Source organism: Sminthopsis crassicaudata, chromosome 4 (genome assembly GCF_048593235.1).
Source record: "Sminthopsis crassicaudata isolate SCR6 chromosome 4, ASM4859323v1, whole genome shotgun sequence".
Taxonomy (NCBI): domain Eukaryota; kingdom Metazoa; phylum Chordata; class Mammalia; order Dasyuromorphia; family Dasyuridae; genus Sminthopsis; species Sminthopsis crassicaudata.
The window spans coordinates 240,751,116-240,771,066 of NC_133620.1; the positions used below are offsets into that span (position 1 = coordinate 240,751,116).

Consider the following 19,951-nt stretch of genomic DNA (forward strand, 5'->3'; position numbering starts at 1 on the left):
AAATTAAAACTATTTCCGCTCATATGAAAGTGTTCCAAATCACTATTGATCAAAGAAAAGCAAATTAAGACAACTCTGAGATATCATTACACACCTGTCAGATTGGCCAAGATGACAGGAACAAATAACAATGAATGTTGGAGAGGCTGTGGTAAACTGGGACACTGATGCATTGTTGGTGGAGTTGTGAAAGAATCCAACCATTCTGGAGAGCAATCTGGAATTATGCCTAAAAAGTTATCAAAATGTGCATACCCTTTGACCGAGCCATACTACTACTGGGCTTATATCCCAAGGACATACTAAAGAAGGGAAAGGGACCTGTATGTGCCAAAATGTTTGTGGCAGCCCTTTTCATAGTGGCTAGAAGCTGGAAGATGAATGGATGTCCATCAATTGGAGAATGGTTGGGTAAATTATGGTATATGAATGTTATGGAATATTATTGTTCTGTAAGAAATGACCAACAGGCGAAACACAGAGAGGCTTGGAGAGACTTACATCAACTGATGCTAAGTGAAACGAGCAGAACCAGAAGATCATTATACACTTCAACAATGATACTGTACGAGGATATATGCTGATGGAAGTGGATATCTTCAACATAGAGAAGAGCTAATCCAATTCCAATTGATCAATGATGGACAGAATCAGCTACATCCAGAAAAGGAACACTGGGAAATGAGTGTAAACTGTTATTTTTGCCTTCTGAATCCAATTCTTCCTGTGCAACAAGAAATTCGGTTCTACACACATATATTGTATCTAGAATATATTGTAATATATTTAACCATGTATAAGACTGCCTGCCATCTGGGGGAGGGGGTTGGGGGAGGAAGGGGAAAAATCTGAACAGAAGTAAGTGCAAGGGATAATGTTGTAAAAAATTATCCATGCATATGTACTGTCAAAAAAAAAAGTTATAATTATAAAATAAAAAAAAAAAAAAAAAAAAAAAAGAATCACTCATCAGAGTATGATGGGAGTAGGCTAACCATTAAGGAATGAGTTCATGAATATTATCAGTGGCTGGAGAGGTCTATTGGAGGAAGGTCACTGGATTGTTAACCTTGTGGCAAGTGGTAATATGTCCTATGGAGCCAATCAGCCAATGTTCCTTTCAGGAGCAAAGGTACAGCCTAGAGGAATCTAAAGAGAAAGCAGGAGCTGGTCATTTGAAGTAGGGCTAATTTAGAAACTGCATCCAAAGCACTGGAAAAGACCCCTTGATGAAAACAAAAGCCATATATATATCCAGCCATAGCTGGAATTGGATAACAGAAATGAAAATGTATCATAAGAAGGAAGGCGAAGTTCCCAATTTTATTAGAATATGTAGTCTAATTATACAAGAAATAGTTTGAGGAGGTTTTTTGTTTGTTTGTTTGAGTGAGGGAGTGAAGGAGAAGGGAATCAAGGGAAGGAAAAGGCGCCAAAGAATCCAAAGTTTTTAAAATACTTTTGATTTTATTAAACAAAGTACAAAAATGTTCTAAGATGTCTATATCTTTAAACATTATATTGATGAATGAACTGTCCTTTCATATGCAAGTCATATTTTTTATACTTCCATTCAGATCTGAACTTTCAATGTAATACTCGTTTCCTGACAATATATTAAAAAAAAAAAAAAAAGGGAAAAAACCAAATCCAGAATTGTCTTTCCTTTGATGACTTCCAATGTGCTCACTGTTTAGCTTTTGCTAAGCTGAAAGGCAACAACTCCAAAAGTAAGTTGTTTCCTGGATCGTATATGCTTCCAAATATCAATAAATGTTTCTTGTCCTTCCACGAGTTCTTGACATGTTTCTTTCTTCATCTTTTTTCTGTTTGTGCTGTTTATATCTTTCAGCCATTAATATAAGCTCATTTGGAATTTCCTGAAATTATTAAGTGCAGTAGGTTATTAAAATTGTATTAAAAATTGCTTTCTGGCTGAAGTGCTATTCCACATTCTCAGCAGTAATTTGAGGGAAATTTGTAAATTGATGTTAATTAATGAGATTAAAAACACTAAAACTCCAATTACTTAATAATAAATTTGCAGATCTTATCATGAAGTCTTACAAAATTATATTTACTCTCACATTTGTTAACACAGCCAAAACATTTGCTTCATATTTTCTAAAAAGCAAACTTTAAAAGTTAAAAGGAATTAGGAAGTAATAAATTAAATTTACTCACCTGGTTGGCTCTCTCCAAAATGTTGATTAATTCACCAGCTATTTTCCAATCATTCCTAGTTAGTAGGGTAATTGATTCCCCTGTGTGCCTTTAAGAGAAGAATTTCATGTAAGTAAACTCCTATCATATTTTTTATCTAATATTGAAATAAAACATGTTATTGTCTTGTTGATTTATTAGATTAGTATTTAATTAGTAATTAGTACATCATTCAGGTTAGTAAACAAGTTTGAAAAGGACATAAAGTTAAGGACATAATGTTAGGCAGAAAAGGCCTATTATAAAGTTATAGGTAGGAACAGGCAACTTATATACAAGGAATCATTAAAAGATTTGCTTGGACAGGAGTAATGAAAAGTGAAAAAGAGTTAATTGTATAAAAAGCATAACATTCTTACCCAGCTCTTCCAGTTCGTCCTACTCTATGGACATATTCCTCAAGGTTTCGAGGAAAATCAAAGTTAAAAACATGGGTGATATCTAAGACATCAAGACCTCGTGATGCCAAATCTGTAGCTATTAATATTCTTACTATTCCTAGAAAAATTGAAAAACCAAAAACAGGGATTTAATTTATAGATATACATGTATATATCCCCTTATATATTTATATGCAAATTTGGCTGTTTAATTTACTAATCACCAAGGGATACATTTTTCTAAGACTCAACCCACTTTTTAGATGAATACTAATTTTTGTGGGTGTTTATAGGTTTCATATGCCTTGTCAATGGTATTTAAAACTTGAGTCTAGAATTAGTTTAGAGGCAAAATAAATTTGAAGCATGATTCACTGGAATAGTAATCACAGTATAAACATACCTGTTTTAAACTCATTCAGTGCTCGTTCACGATCACTTTGCTCCCGATTACCATGTAATGATTGTACAGGTAAACCCTTAATGCTCAGGTCACTGGATATATCATCAGCACTAAGAAAAAAATTGACAATTTAAAATGCAAGCTAAACTAATAAATCACAGGAATTTCTATAAGTACTACCACCAACCTAAGAAGGTTGTATCTTATTAATGGCAGACTTCATGATTAGATTTTGGCTTTTATTGCCAAAAGAGACACAAATGAGTAAAAATTAACATTTCTGAGACAGGTAGACAAATGTGAGTACTATCTTACTCACATCAGTTTTCTTCCAACAAAAATAATTACTTTATCTTCAGGCTTCATGGAATCAATGAAGGAATGTATAAGAGCAGGCTTCTCTTGTTCTGTGGTTATGATTATTTTCTGCCTCACAGTATTTACAGCCTAAACCATTGAAGAAAAAAAATTTCAGATTTAGAAAAATAGGTGAAGATACAAATATTATCACTTCTATAAGTTAAATCTTTTAATCCTCATTCATCAAAAATAAAAGCAGCATACTGCTATGAGCAGTATCATAATTTCCTTTAGAGCAATTTTTTTTAATTCCTACTGAAAAACACAAACAAGGTACATCTTATTCCTTGATTTCCTCTGAGTAGACCTTGATTTATGTGAATTATATCCTTCTTTTTCCTGAACCAGGGAACAACCATTGTATTATATTTTAAAAATTGGTCAAACTATGTCACTTTTTAAGCTGGTAGTTAAGAATCCCAAAGGTTAGAGTGCCAAAGGTCTGAGGTGGAAAAGTTTTAATAAAAGGAAAAATGCCCAGTAAAATAGAATTACCTTAGATTATATGCCTGCTGTCATAGTTGGAGCTTACCCAGATTTGTCCCTGTTTAAATATTTTTCTAACAGCAGGTCAATGATAGGACCTCATGTTCTTTCCTTTTTTTAAAATTATAGCTTTTTATTTACAAGATATATGCATGGGTAATTTTTCAGCATTGACAATTGCAAAACCTTTTGTTCCAACTTTTCCCCTTCTTCCCCCCACCCCTTCCCCAAGATGGCAGGTTGACCAATACATGTTAAATATGTTAAAGTGTAAGTTAAATACAATATATGTATACATAGGACCTAATTTTCTATATAGCATATGGAATCTATAACTATTTTCATTGACTTGACATATAAGCTTCCTTATACCCACTCAAAAGAAGTGACATAAATCTCAAGTTTAAAAAGCTTACAGCAAGATCCAGGGTTCCAACATAAACAATCATTGGATCATTCAAATATTTTTGTGAAAGGCGACGTACAGCATCAGGCCAAGTAGCACTGGATGTAAGAAAAGATACATGGAAAAATGTTATGTTTCTAAGTATTGGCTTCAAACAAAATATGTGACAGTATAAGTCATATATACTAGGAGAAAGAACAAAGAAACTAAGTTGAGCCCTAGCCTTATGAAATTTCTAACATAGTAGGGTAAAAATAGGAAGTGATCTTCCTTTCTTTCAATGTCTGGGGATGAGGCAAGAGGTAATTAGGGAAGTTTTCATGAAAACAGTATTTGCTCTGGGTCATAAAAGGAAGGATATGATTTTATCAGTCAAGTAAAGGAATTTAGTTGTATTATGCTGAGTAAGAATAGCTGAAAGTTTATTTCATATAAGAAAGAAAGGATTTAAAGTCAGGCTGGCACCAAGTATTCAGTATTTAGGTGAGCAACAATAGACTGGTTTGAAAAAGCAAAGACAATTACCTTTTCTCATATGGAAGATTAATTTGAGATGGATAGTTTAGGATTAGATGAGCAAAGCTGAAGTGAAGGCTCAAAGAGAAAGTGGATAAAGTGCTGCTGTGTGGGTTTGAAGTGAGACACACACTAGCTATGTGACCCTGGATAAATCATTTAATCCCTAAGCCTCATTTTCCGCATCTGTAAAATGAGAATACAGAAGCACCTATCCAAAAGGATAAATGTGAAGTTTAAGTGAAATAATGTACTCCCCTTCCCAATTTCCCATAAATGATGGCAGTAGGGAGGAGAGATTTGGTTATAGAACATAGAATATTAAGAGCTGAAGGTAAAAGAAGGTGGAATAAGTGAATGATAATGCCACTGATGAAGTATCAGAAAGAACTTTTTTTTCTGCAATGAAGGACAAAGAAGAGCTATGACTTGAGAGATTTTACATTTCGGGTCAAGAGAAAAATCAATAGAAAATGAAAAGAATTTGCAGTTAATCCAAAATCTGGTTTCATTATGTAACTATTACTATATTTAGCATTCATTTTATTGTTATTATTCAAGGGAATAATTTAAAATTTTATGAAGTAGTTTTCATAGTATGTTAGGAAATTGTCAAAATCAGAAAAGACCTACATATTCCATTAATTCTATTTTACAAATGGAAATAATGTCATTTACATACCTGGTCATAATAGTTTGTCTATCTGGCCGAACATCTAATAAAATCTTCATTATTTGAGGTTCAAACCCCATATCTAACATTTTATCAGCCTCATCTAGAACCTGTAAAAAATTTGAAATGCTATTTTAAACAATTCTTTTAGATTCTATTTTCCCCCAAAGCCCAACCTAAAAGCAAAATAACTAATCATTTAAAACACTGGTTCTTAACTTCTGTTTCATGGACCCCTTTGGCAATTCTGAAGAAGGCTATGGATCTTTTTTCAGAATGATGTTTATTGCCTATATTCATAATTAAAAGAAGTGCAACATTTCAGATACAGATTAGTGAAAGTAATGATGTAATTTCTTTTCTCACCCAAATTTGTGATCCATCTGATAATCTATCCATATACCCCAGGCTTAGAACCTCACAAGTGTTATGGCTACTTCATGTAAGACACAATAAAATCTCCTTTGGGCTTTTAGAAATTTGATTTTGTAATTCACTTAATTTCTAACACAAGTACTTGAGATGAAACGAATGTTTTTTGATTACATTAACATTACATTAAAATAACATTTTGATTAAATTACAAAATTAAAAATTATTTGGGGAAGGTAAATTTTTTTTCATTCCTCTACCTCCTGCCCCTCCTGTGAAATAAGCTTACCAAATATGTGATGCTATTCAGGTTGATGAATTCATTCATTTGAAGATCATTGAGTCTACCAGGAGTAGCAATGACAATATCTACACCCTTAGTAACATGTTCAATCTGACCTCTTCTGTCTCCACCACCATATATACAAATGCTGCCAAAAGTTCCACAAGGTTTAGTTACAAAAAATCTTCCCAATAATCATGGTAAATGTCCAGTAAACAGAAATAATATTAAAATATAAAAAGCAATAGAAATTACCTTTTAATTCCTTTATAGGTATATTTTTTACATTCACTTTCCACTTGTAAAGCCAATTCTCTCGTTGGTGTCAGCACAAGCATTCCAGGACCATCCCTTTTCTCCATGGTTCTTTAAAATGTAGATAAAGAAGTATTAGTTATACTCAAGGGGCAAAGATTTTATTATGTGTTAAGAGCAGGCTAAAATTCATAATTGTTTTTAATAAAGGGTTTTTAGCAATCAGCAAGGGGTAAGACAAGTTTCCTACCTATAATCAGGAGGGAAACACCATTAAGGGTGATAGTTGAAGATGTAAGGATAGATTATCAGATATAAGAAGAAAGGGAGGAAAAGTATATGGAGAAACCTTGAAGAAAGGTCATAATTTAAAACTACAATCTGAAACCAAATGTTAACCTAGGGTTATAGATGATGGATATGAGAATATTTTGCTTTTCCAGTAATCTTTTACCAAAACATTCCAATTATTAGCTCAAATAGGAAATAACATACACATTCTTAATAAGAACATAGAAATCTTATCTTACCCTGAAGGAAAGTAGGAGGGAAATGGGATATAAGAAGGGGGAGGGAGGGAGTGGTCAGTAGCAAAACACTTTTGAGGAGGGATGGGGTGAAAGGAGAGAATAAATGGGGGGGGGGGGGAAATACAATTAGCAATAGTAAAAAAAAAATTTGAAGCAATTTTCTCTGATAAGGTTTCATTTTTCAGAGTGAATTGAATCAAATTTATAAAAAATAAGAGCCATGCCCCAATTGATAATTGATCAAAAGATATGATCCACAAATACCTCAAAGGCTGTAAAGTCATGCATATCCTTTGACCTATTAACACTACACTAGGAATAAATACTAAGAGATTTGGGTAAAAAACAAAAGGAAAATGACCAATATGACCAATATTAATAGCAGCTCTCTTCTCAGGCCAAAAAAAAAAAAAAAAAAAAAAAATGGAGATGCCAATCAATTGAGAAATGACTCAATAAACTGTGGCATATGTTGGTAAAGGAATATTATTCTCTGGGAATTGATGAGCAGGAAGCTCTCAGGAGAAAAAAACAAAAACAAAACACTTGAAAAGTCTTCCATGAATAAAGTGAAAAATATTATATACAAAGTAATATCAATGTTCTAGGACAGGGGTTCTCAAACTATGGCCTGCGGGCCAGATGCGGCCCACTGAGGACGTTTATGCAGCCTGCCAGGTTATGGCAAATGGGCTGAGGGGTGGAGACAGAGTGTGAGCTTTTGTTTTTACTATAGTCCGGCCCTCCAACAGTCTGCAGGACAGTGAACTGGCCTCCTATTTAAAGTTTGAGGACCACTGTAGGATGACCACCTGTAAATGACTTTTGCTATCCTCAGTAGTATAAAGTAGCATTCTCTCTAAAATGTAATGTTCTCTGTTGAGGTTTTCCTAGGATCTCTGGGAGCAGCCTTCCTTTCAGAAAGTCCAGTAATCACCACAAGTGCAGCCAGATGTTAAAGTCCAAATCCTTTATTGTCTCCTTCAAAGTCCTATCTCCTTCACTTAGGGCTCAGCTAATTTTCTTAGAGGCCTATCTCTCTCTTTGATTCCAAGAGCTTGAGATCCTGCCTCCTTCTTTGCCCTCTGAATTTCTCCGAATCTAAAGGTTTGTGCTTCAGCCTGCAGCCACCACAAAAGTGGACAATGGAATGAATCTGTCTCAGCCTCTGAGAGCTTCTAGTGCGCTTGTCTCTTTCTGGCCCTGAGAGCTTCTCCTCTGTGGCTCTCAGTCCCTTTGCTTATATCCTCCACACTGAGTATATACCAATCATTATATCACTAGGAAATCATTATTTGTTGTAGGACTAAATCAATGCTAAACTAGATTTAACCATTGTCTCCTCAATTCCACTTAGTACTTTGTTTCAAGTTCAGTGGGCCCATAACATCTTGTAGGATTAAATCAATCATTCTGAACCATACTAAATTATCTCTATCAATTCAGAATTCTGGCCTGTGACAGTACAATCATCCACAACTACTCTGAAGGATTTATGATGAAAAATCTTATCTATATCCATAGAAGAAACTGACTGTATTTGAATATATACTGAAGCATTCTCTCTTTTTAATTTAATTTTTTCTCAAGGGTTTTTATTTTCATTAGGGTGGGAGATGGATGTTTTCTTTCACAACTTGACTTTTATGGAAATGTTATGCATAACTTCACATGTGGTTTCTTAATTGTGGGTAGGGATAAGGGAGAGAACCTAGAACTCCAAAATCTCAAAAACAAATGTACAAAGAAATGTTTTGAATGTAAGTGAAGAAAAATATTAAATAAAGTACAAAACAAATAAATATTTCAATTATTTAAATAATTACTTCTTTAGAGTCTCAAATTTTCTAGCTACAAATGCCTTAAATTATACCTGGCTGGAAATATTGCAAATGTACCTTAAGACTTGATTTTAGATTAATTCACTAATTATCAAAGATTAATCCTATCTTTAAAAAAACATCACCAACAAAAAAACCCCATCACATTCTTAAAACATAAAAAAGAAGAATTCTTACCGTGGCTGTAAATCAAGATGAATAAATCCTGGCATTAAATAGGCTAATGTCTTTCCTGTGCCAGTTTGGGCAATACCAATTAAATCAATTCCTTTTAATATTATTGGCCATGCTTGTGACTGAAAAAAATGACAAGCATTAAAAAGCAAATTACAGTTTTTAATGTAATTTCCCCAGTACAATTATCTTCTCCCTCCTCCAAATATTATACCTAATCAATATATTGAGCCATACGTAGTATACCTGGATAGGTGTAGGTCTTGTAAAACCTACTTTCTTTATATTAGCCATAACATCAGGATAATGATCAAATGCATCTTCAAATGTACATACTGGATTGGGAATTATACGTTTCTCATTTTCTCTTAAGTCATCACACATTATATTATTGTTTTCTTCCCTTTACAGGAAAAAGAGAAAGATTAATAGCACAGTCCCTTTAGAATTCACTAATCTGGTGCAGGAATAAGTATTGATCCACTCTTCTCTTATGTTTAAAAATTATACACCATCAAGAAAACGTACATATTCAAATATAATGAGTTTAAAAGAGAGACTGCATATAAAATCACAAATTCATTATCTTCTTTGACAAAGATATAAAAGAGAGTATAACAGAGCCAATAAAAACTGTGTTTACAAATGATGATATATTTTAAAGAAAGCTGTATCTGCAAAGCTGTTATAATTTTGACAGATATTTAAAAATACATATGATGGATTTTCACTCCCAATTAATCTAAGGTGGATCTGAGAAGTTCTTATTAGCCTATGTGATAATTATCACTTTATTCTCAGGCTGACAGTTTTAATTATTGTAAATGTGAGATTATGCCACATTTTCCATTTCAATTTGCTGGCATTTGATTTCCCTGATACATTTAAATCAACTGCAAACAACCAGTGAGTTTACTCAAAGTACTTCAATATATAAAAATTACTTACCTCCACTTATCTACTTGTGTTTGTGACATTAATTTTGTTTTTGAAGATTCTATGTAGAAATCTTTCTTAATTGGGGGAAGACCTTGGTGGGAGAAAAAAAAAGGTACTCCATTAGTCAAAGTACTTGGGAATTCTAATTAGAATTAAGATATATATATAAATATAAGTGCCTACATATGTAGCAGATTAGCACAGCTTCAACTGGACATCAAGCTCAGTAAAGGAAAGTCAATCCTTTCAGTGTGATGTTTTCAATCATTTTATAACTTGATTCAATCATAGTTATTGTACTTTACAAAAGTATTGATTCATAATAATCATGAAATCAGAATGGATCATAGAAATTAACTAATGTAACAGTCAATCCTGCCTTGCTTAGCAACTACTTCTCCACTAACCATATTAAATGGTCATCTAGTCTCTACTTGACACTGAATAATTCCAAGGCATATACTTTGAGAATGCTTTGTTTAAAAAGCTGCTGATTTTCCTCTGACCCTCTGGAATTTAGAATAATTATTTCATATAACTTTAAATATCTGAAGAACTCAGTAAAACTTCTCTTCTGTAGTTCTTTCAGTATTCCCCATGACATGGCTCCTAACCCATTCTTTATTCTTGTTACTTTACCTTTTTTTCTTTTTTTAGATTTCTCATTTTTTAATTAAATTATTTTGGTTACATTTTAGTTTCAAATTCTCTGTCTCCTCAATCCCACACTAGAGAAAGGTACCACTTGACACAAATTTATAAATAAATGTAAAACCATACCATGCAAACTTCTGTTTATCAGTTCTTTCTGTGGAAATGGATAGTATCTTCCTTCATAGGTCCTTTATAATTGACTTGAATATTTATAGTACTCAGAATAATTTGGTTGGTTACAATTATTCTTTGAGCAGTATTGCTGTTACTGCATATAACATCCTCTTGGTTCTGCTCACTTCACTTTTCATTATTTTATGCAAAGCTTTCAATGTTTTTCTAAAATTCATCAGGTTATCATTCCTTACGGCACAGCAGTATTCCATTATAATCATCCATTCCTAACTGATGAGTATCCCCTCAATTTCCAGTTCTTTGCCACACAAAGAAAGCTGCTATAAATATTTTAGGACATATATATATATATATATATAATTCTCCTTTTCCCCTAGATCATCATGGAAAGCAGATCTAATATTGGTATTGTTGGGTCAAGAGATTATACACAGTTTTATAACTCTTTGGGAATAATACCAGATTCCTTTCTAAAATGGTTGAGATCAGTTCAAAGTTCCAAAAAATAGTATATTAATGTTCCAATTTTTCCATATCCTCTCCAAAATTTGTCATTTCCCCCTACTATCATTTTAGCCTGATAGATGTGAGATGGTAATTCAAAGTTGTTTTAATTTGCATTTCTCTACTCAATAATAATTTAGAACATTTTTTCATATGACAATATGTAGTTTTTATTTCATCGTGGAAAAACTACCTGTTCATATACCAATTTTACCAATTTGGGAATGACTAATATTTTAAAAAATTGACAAATTTCCTATATATTTGAGATATGAGATCTTTATCTGAGAAACTGTCTATAAAATTCCACATTTTTCAAATTTTTTTCTTTTCTTCTAATCTTGGCTATACTGATTTTATTTGTATAAAACCTTTTTAACTGAAGGTAATCAAAGTCATCCATTTTACATCTCGCAGTGCTTTCCATCTGCTATTTATTAATAAATTCTTCTATACATAAGTTTGATATGTAATATGTTTTATATTCTAATTTACTTATATCTCCTTTTATATTTAGTTCATGTATCTATTTTGACATCATTTTGATATGTTTTGTAATATATTGGTCTACACCCATTTCTGCCAAACTGCTTTCCAATTTTTACCAAATAATTTAGTCTAATCCCAAAAGTTTAAATCTTTACATTTGTCAGACACAAAGTTATTATGATTAATCACTGTATATTGCATGTCTGCTCTGTTCTACTGATCCTCTTTTCTATAACTTAGTACCAGATAGTTTTGATAGTTACTGCTTTATAAAATAATATAAGATCTGGTATCGCTAAACTTCCTTCTTTACAATTTTTCCCCCCAAATACTTTTGATATTCTTGACCTTTTGTTTCTCCAAGTGGATTATTGTCTTTCTACCTCAATAAAATAATTTTTGGTAGTTTAATTGGGATGGCATTGAATAAGTAGATTAGTTTAAGGAGAATTGTCATTTTTATTATATTGGCTTACCTTCCCTTTTCAAATTCAGATCCCAGAACCAATCTAAAGAAGATAGGGCAGTTTCTTCCTTATCTAGACTCTATTAATATGACCTAAGACTGAGAGGTCCAGTAAGCCAGGAGCTGAGGAAAAACTAGGTCCAACTACTAATCCAGATCCAGAGTGGACCAAGCTGTGAAGAACACAACCTCCCAGTGTCTTAGGCAGCTAACACTATAAATCAGAATGTAAATGTAAGACCTGCTTTGGTTACAAGAATTCTCTACACCAATTACATCACAGGTCTGCATTCCCAAAGTTCTCTTCCTAAATTTATTTACTATTAGTAACTACCTGCATCACTAACATGCAATACACACACACTCACATATGCATACATGCACATAAGCTAGGATAATTTATGAAAAAGAATTAGAGAAAGTCACAGTAGTCCTATCACATAATAGTCAGTTATTGATTGCCTTATCCTTTAGCAAGCAACTTTTGCAAAGGATTGAAATAAGATCATGTCCTATAAAACTGTTTCTATTCCTTATTCAACAGAGAGTTCTTTCTTAATGGTAAGAGAAGCATATTTTACCAGAATTATTATTTACATTTAAGACAAAAATGACAAGGAATGTTTATATTATACTAACCGTCCCATTTTGTTTTAATGTAGTGGAGATGGTCCTGTTTAATAGCCTCCCAATCAATTACTGGAACTTTTTTCTCTGGGCCATTTTCATTACAGGATGATTTCAAATTTCCTTCAGTGTACAGAGATGTTAAGGCAAAGTCATCAGAAATTTTAAAAAAATTGCTTTGTAACAATTTCTGCTTTCATAAACGTCTTCAATTTACTAATGAAGAGAAAACTATTCAATATAAATTATATTTACTAATTCAATATAAAGTGTTAATGATGATTTCTAAGATAAATTTTTTAATGTAAAAAGTAGATAATGTGGAAAGAATAACAAAGATTCTTCATGGTTGGGTTTTTGGGGGGCTGAGAAAGGCAACTTTAGATTAAGTGATTTGCCTGGGGTCATACAGCGAGCAGGCTGAGGGCTGGACTTGACCTCAGGTCTTTCTGACTCCATCACCTTACTATCCTGCCATAGTTTGTTTTCTTTCTGACAAGTGAGTAGTGGCACTTACTGATTATAATTCTTACCCTGCAGGGTTGTAAGAAAAGTACTTTATACATCTTAAAATCACTATATAAATATAAATTAGAAAGTATCATCTTTTACCACTCTAATGGAACTAAAGGACAACTCTTTTTAAATGAGTGTAATTAAATTTGTTATTCTCATGTTAAATATACATGTCTAACAAACTTAGGCTTTTTCTACCAACTAATTTTGTATACCTCATTTTTCTCATCTAAATAATAAGCTGGTAACTGTACCCGATTCTGAGAACAAGATGGTATATGAAAATCCTTAAAAAAAAAACATAACAGGAACTCTTATTTCTATAGAATTTTAAATTTTCTAAATATTCCCTTAAGAACCTAGTGAGATGGATTGTACAAATAACACAGTAGCTATTATATTTGTCACAGGGTCATAGCTATAGAACTTAAGAGGTCAACAAGATCATCCAATTCTAAGGGAACTAAGGCTCAAGGTGACTAGCCTCACGTCACATAGGTGATAAGACCTATAAACCTAGGAAATAATCACAGAACATATTTCTGCTTTTCTATCTTCCTGAACCTTAAAGCAATACTATGTATCAAAAGCTTAATGCTTATTAAAAACATGATTAAGTTTGTACAAAAATAGATTATATTCATATGACTTTACAACTTTATGTATCATATAGATATAAAGGTGTTTTATTTTGCTGGTCATTAACATGATTAAATCTGTTCAGATCAAAATTTGGGGAGTAGTTGTGGATATAATTATAAAGTTACAAATGTTAAGGTTTTTTGACAGCCAACATAATTTCAACTAAGGAAGTTGGGTGACTCAGACTTCCGAGTCTGCAGTCAGGAAGACTTTAGTTCAAATTTGACCATAGACATTTATTAGCTTTGTGACCATGGGCAGATTACACTCTGTCTCAGTTTTCTCAACTGTAAAATGGAGGCAAGAGCACCAATCTCAAAGGGTTATTGTGAGGATCAAATAAGTTAATATTTAAGTGCTTAGCACAATGCCTGACATAAGAGTAGGGCATTCAGTAAATGTTTCATTCCTAAGGTAATACTAAAGCAAGGTATAGACTAAAGAAACTGGGAAAATTTCTGGAAGATTAGAGATTCACTGAATTTATTAGAGAAGGAGTGCTGGGGAAAAGGAGTAAATGTTATAGCTATTAAGGTTGTACAGTTGAAAATTTACTTAATGGCTTTTTTAAAAAAATGAAGAATCCTGTAGAGCAGTTATTTTATATACATTTGTAATACACAATAAGCTTACTCACCAGTTTTTGTGTCTTCTTTAGAATATTTTTCTATTTTTTTTACTATTTCCTCTATCATTAACTTAGCTGATTTCTGGTTTTCCTTGTTGCCATATATTCTGGTTTCTGACTCTAGATCCCCCTTTATTATCTAAAAATATGGAAAGACAGCAATAATCATAATCTTCTTATGTCCATAAGTGTTCAAATTCAGAATGATAAAAAAAAATTTAAGTAAATATAATAAAGGTGTTGGTGGATCTGGATTATCAAGTTTCAGAAGCCATCTTGGCTCATATCCTGGATTCATCTTTTAATTTCTAATAGTTAAACAAGATGGTTACTTAGAACCCTAGAATAAGGTCTATATCATATAATAAAGTAAATATTAATAGAACTTTTCCATGAAAGTAGAATTTTTAAGTGCTTCAGAATAATATAATGATCAATTAAGATGAGAATATCATTTTAGTTGACAAGGCAATAACAAAAAGATATTGATGAAAGCTTTTCAAAAGACCTCCCACTATGTTTTAAGATAGGATAAAGGGAAGAGATCATATACCACAAAGGCAGAGCACCTGACTAGCCATATAAGTTAAAAAATTTTTAATTAATATTTTGTTTCTTAATTACCACAGTATCCCCCACGTATCCCATTCTTTTCCTTTCCCCAAGCTGTTCCATATTACAAATTTTTTTTTTCAAGAGAAAACAAGAGACAGTTCAAATGAAAAATCCCATCGAGAAAATCTGAAAATATGTGTAATGTGTAACACTTTGGACCTTGAACCTCCACAAAGGTATAGGATGGGAACATCTTTTTATATCGATTCATTTGGGTACTATTTAGTCTTTATAATTCTGTCACATTTACTTTTTTGGAGGGGGTATTGTTGTGGTCTTTTTATTTACATTCTTGTAGTTACTGTGTATATTGGCTTCTTTGTCCTTGCTCATTTCACTTTGCATCAATTAATTTAGCTCTTTCCAGCTCTTATCACATAAATCACTTCTTGTAGCACAATAATGTTGTACTACATTTATGTGCCACATTTTGTTTAACCATTCCCCACCTGATAGGCATCTATTGTTTTCAATTCTTATCTATCACAAAAAATTCTGCTATAAATATTTTGGAGTACAGGGGATTTTTTTTCCCTTATTGATTCCTTGGGGTCTCTGGGACATTTTAGTCACTTTATTTGCATAATTTCAAATTGTTTTCCAAAATGGTTTTACCATTTCAAAGACAATGTCTGTGCCTTTTTACAAGCCCTCCAACAATGAAAAATTTTGCCAGTTTTCAGAGTATGAGGTGATTTTGATTTATAGTTCTTTTATTATTACTGATTTGGATAATTTTTTTCATGTAGTTGTCATATGATCTTAGACAACTTTTCAAGTTTCACCCATAAAACAAGTTGAATTTCTGCTTCACAGGTGTAGTGAAGAACACAATGAAATATTATTTGTGCAGGCAATTTGATGCTTACACTACCATAAAAATGCAAAGAATCACATGACAAATGATTAAAAGTAGCAAAGCTAGACATAAAAGTAGAATTGGAGGTTGCCGGTCTACATTTTAAGATTCATCAGCAACTTTATGCTGATTCCTTTGTAGGCCCACACCTCAAATACCTATGATGATTAGATTTTCTGAAATCTCATGTCTAGCTCCAGAACTTTCATTTCTGGATTGTCAAAATTAACATTTACCTGAATTTTAGAACCTGTTGATTCTTGAATTTCCTTTATTTTTGCTCCACCCCGACCTGTTAAAACATTTATAAATTATACAGAATAAGAATGATTGATATTTGGACAGTTTGTTGGGTTAATTATCAGGTATATAAGATTACTAAGCTAAATTCTAGGAACTCTCTTACTTTCTACTTTCTCCTTCTTCTGCCATCACTTATACCTAACTGGGTACTCTCCCCAAACACTTTTTTTTTTTTTGAGAATGGACAAACATTTTTCTGATATCTCAAAACACAACCTGGTGAAATAAAGATCAAACTTGTATTTGTGGAACTGGGGGCTATTTTACTTGGCTTACATATTGCATTTATTTTTTCCTTCCTAGTCCTGAAAAATAAGTTTAGTAAAGGTTGAGGGTTTTTTTTTTTTTTTCCCCTGTATCCCTATTGCCTAAACAGCGCCTTCCTCATAAGTTAGGTTTAATAAAAGCTTGTTGGATTGGATTGGTAAAGGGATTATATTGCCCTTTTAGAACAGATAATTTAAAAGGTTCTGGGTTCCCCCCCCCCAGAAGTAAAAGATTATAAACTATCACCTCCTAAAAAAGGTAATCAAATCAGAATGTAGATTTTTTTTGGTAATGGGTTTTGGTTTTTTTTGCCTCCTTATTGGGGGAGGATAGGAAAAAAGCAGATTTTTATTGATTAAAAAAAATTCATTAGAATTTGTCTAGTACCGTTAGAGAAGAGAAATCAAAACTAGGTGTTTATATGACTTGTTTAAAGTTACAACAGTAGTAAGGAAATGAGCTGGGACTTGGAATCAGCTCTTTTTGACTATAACAAATCTTCCCTCTACTTTTTGTTATTTTGCCTAAAACTGAACAATTCCTTTTAAAGGCTTGCAAGTTTAGTCTTTAGATTTAAAATATAAAAACCCCAGGGAAGTATAAACATCCTAATCTGTTAACAGCCAACATCTTCTGAGTGTAAACATAAAATATGACAACTTTGGGAGTAAACCTGGATCAGACTAGGGAAGGCACTCTTCTGACAAGTGGAACAAGTAAAGATTTAAGCTTAAAGTGTATTGACAAGGGAGACCCCTAAGAGTGCCATGGTTAAGTTTATTTAACAAGAGTTAGGAAGGGTGCCATGCTCAAAGTTTACAGACAATAGGGGCCGACAGGGGTCCAATCTCAAAGTTTACAATCCGTTTTTTAGAAAGAGCTCAGGTCTCTTCTTTCTCCAGGGTGGGCATCTATCTTCTTCCGCCACTTGCTACCCCACAGAAGTCGCCAAGAAAGCCGGGTTGGGAGTGGGGGAGGGCAAGGACAGGGGATGGCTTGGAGTGGGACCAATCCTAAAGGAACCTGGGGACCCCGGCTCAGGAAAGGGGTCAGAGGAAGCCCAGGCTTATAGCCAACAGAGGGGAGGCAGGGAGGCCCAGCCAATGCGAGCTCTGCTATTCATCAAGTAAAGGAGGATTTATTAGGCTCCAGCAGTAAATCCTATATCGATTCCATTCCAATCCACTAGCACGTTTTAACCTTCGGGGCAGGCATTTTACCCTCGAGCGTCCGGAGTCAAACCCTCCCAGCCCGGTTCCTCTGGCCGGCCTGGACTCTTGCAAAGGCCGAGAAGACGACCCTGCCCTCCCGAGGCCCCGGGATGCTCCCCACCTGTCCCTTACCTATGACTGCCCCGACGACGGAGCTGTCGAGTTTAAAACAGAGCGGCGTTTCCCGGTAGCAGGAGCCTCGGGCCCGGTACTCAAGGGTTCCGGAGGAGGGCCCTCGGGAGCCTCCGCGGGAGCTACCGCCACCTCCCCGCCCCCTTGCACTGCCGCCCGCCGCCCGAGGGGGCGCTGTGGGCGTTTTCTTGTCAGGGGCTGGGCCGCGAGAGGCGGCGCTGGGGTTGCGGGAGGCGCTGTTGCTGTAAGTTTCTTTGGTGGACATCGCGGGAGTTGGGGTGGGATTGGGGGATGGCAGGATAGGCGAGAAGGTGTTAAAGTTAGAGGGGAAGGCGTCTGGTTTCTCCTGTGGTCTATGGTAGGAGCCTCCCCAGAGGCAGAAGAGCCGGGAGGAACCGAAGCTCTGTCCAGCAGTGAACTGGGCCCTGCGTTTCCGACACGAGGCCCGCGTTTACATACCCGAGACCTGCCTCCGCCCCTCTGAGGCCTGGTCACCGCCTGAGGAAACGATTGGCTGGCGGTTGAAGAGGGGCGGAGCCTCTAGGATCCGGCCAATCCGCTCTCTTGAAGACCTTGGAGTCCTTGAAAAGCTGTCCCCTGAGAGGTGGGGCAGGCGCATTAGGATTTGTACCTCCTTTGCAGTTAAGAGTTCAAACCTATGTATCTAGAACTAGAGAATGATAATTAAAGAGGCCCAGTAAGATATGGGAATGCAAGATTTTTTTTTTTAACAGATTTTTGTTTTTGTTTTACAAAGGGAAATTGAAACTCGGAGTGTAAGTGATGTGTCTGCTTTCTCCAAAATCACAGTTCTGTCTCTGTGGACTATTCAGCAGAGCCTCTATTCCCTTTTAGCTTTAGGCTTTCCTCATCTATTTCAGGAAAGGGATCTAAGCAGCTGAGACTCAAGTATTATTTACAAAAAATGGATAGCAATTAAAAAGAATAGAATATGCACTTGGCTTGGGATGGGTCCCAGATTTCTTAATAACATTGATGATAGTGTGTATTTTGTCACTCTTAGGGGCACATTTCCTGAGCACAAGGTAAATTCTCTACTAGGCGCCCCTTTTAGTGCCTCACCCTTTTCTTATTTTCCTAACTACAAGGCTCAACAGAGGACTTTTAGCAAATACCGGTCTTAACAGGGACTGACACTTTGAAATGTTTAACTAATTCTCCAGTCTTACTTTGAACTGCATATGAACAAGGATGAGCTCCTTAGATCCAGCGCTATGTGTATGTAAGTTCTTTTTACTTTCTGTTCTTTTAACTATTCATTTATCTCTGTGTAACCTGAGGAGGCAGGAAAGTGTTGCAAATGGAATGGTGTAGAGCAGTAGTTCTCAAAGTGGGATGCAGACAGTCCTGTGGATCTCTGAAATCCTTTCACTGAATTTACAAATTCAAAGTTGGTTTTTATTTCTAATATGGTAAATAGCTATAAATATAACCCCCATAAGCAAGAACTCTTTGGAGATTTCCTCAACAATTTTTTAATACTACAAAGATACTGAGAACAAAAGTTTGAGAATCATTGGTATGGAGCATTGGGTGACAAGAAGCTTGGGTTCTTTTAATTTCATGATTGTGGGAAAGTCATTAATTTCTTGTGGGACTTAATTTCCTCCACCTTGGGAAAGTTTAATGACCTGATTTCCAGCCATGCTTCACGACTACAATATAAAACATAACATTAGATAAACTTTTTCACTCTTATTGGTCTATATATATATATAGGCCTAGTTAGAGGGAAAAAGGTAAGGTAGAGGCAGTTTTTGGTAATAGAGAGGAAAGGACCCCCAATTTATAGTTCAGAAATCTGCATTCAAATTTCAATTTTCTGGTGTTTTTTTTTTTTTTTGTTTTGTTTTGTTAACCAATATAGGTAATCTTTTTGAGTGTCTGCTTCCAGTTTTTGTTTAATTAAAAAAAGAAGAAAAGAAAGAGGCATGTATTGAGCACTTGCTATCTACCAAAGACTGTGCTAAGTAAAGAAAAAGAAGGCAGGAAAAAAAATCCCATACTATTCCTTCTCTCAAGGAATTTATATTTTAAGGAA

General features: G+C 34.4%; 1 protein-coding gene across 1 annotated transcript; it reads right to left on the reverse strand.

Moving 5' to 3' along the window:
• Positions 1-1,645: 1,645 nt before the first annotated feature.
• Positions 1,646-18,371, reverse strand: DDX43 (DEAD-box helicase 43). The gene is made up of 16 exons (XM_074310494.1): positions 17,890-18,371; positions 16,213-16,268; positions 14,512-14,641; positions 12,729-12,839; positions 9,851-9,932; positions 9,149-9,305; positions 8,906-9,024; positions 6,358-6,468; positions 6,109-6,250; positions 5,457-5,557; positions 4,269-4,356; positions 3,326-3,453; positions 3,007-3,116; positions 2,583-2,721; positions 2,185-2,272; positions 1,646-1,880 (listed from the first exon to the last, which is right to left on the reverse strand). The coding sequence occupies exons 1-16, from the start codon at positions 18,152-18,154 to the stop codon at positions 1,767-1,769; spliced, it is 1,941 nt and encodes a 646-aa protein (XP_074166595.1). The 5' UTR covers positions 18,155-18,371; the 3' UTR covers positions 1,646-1,766.
• Between the last annotated feature and the right edge of the window lie 1,580 nt (positions 18,372-19,951).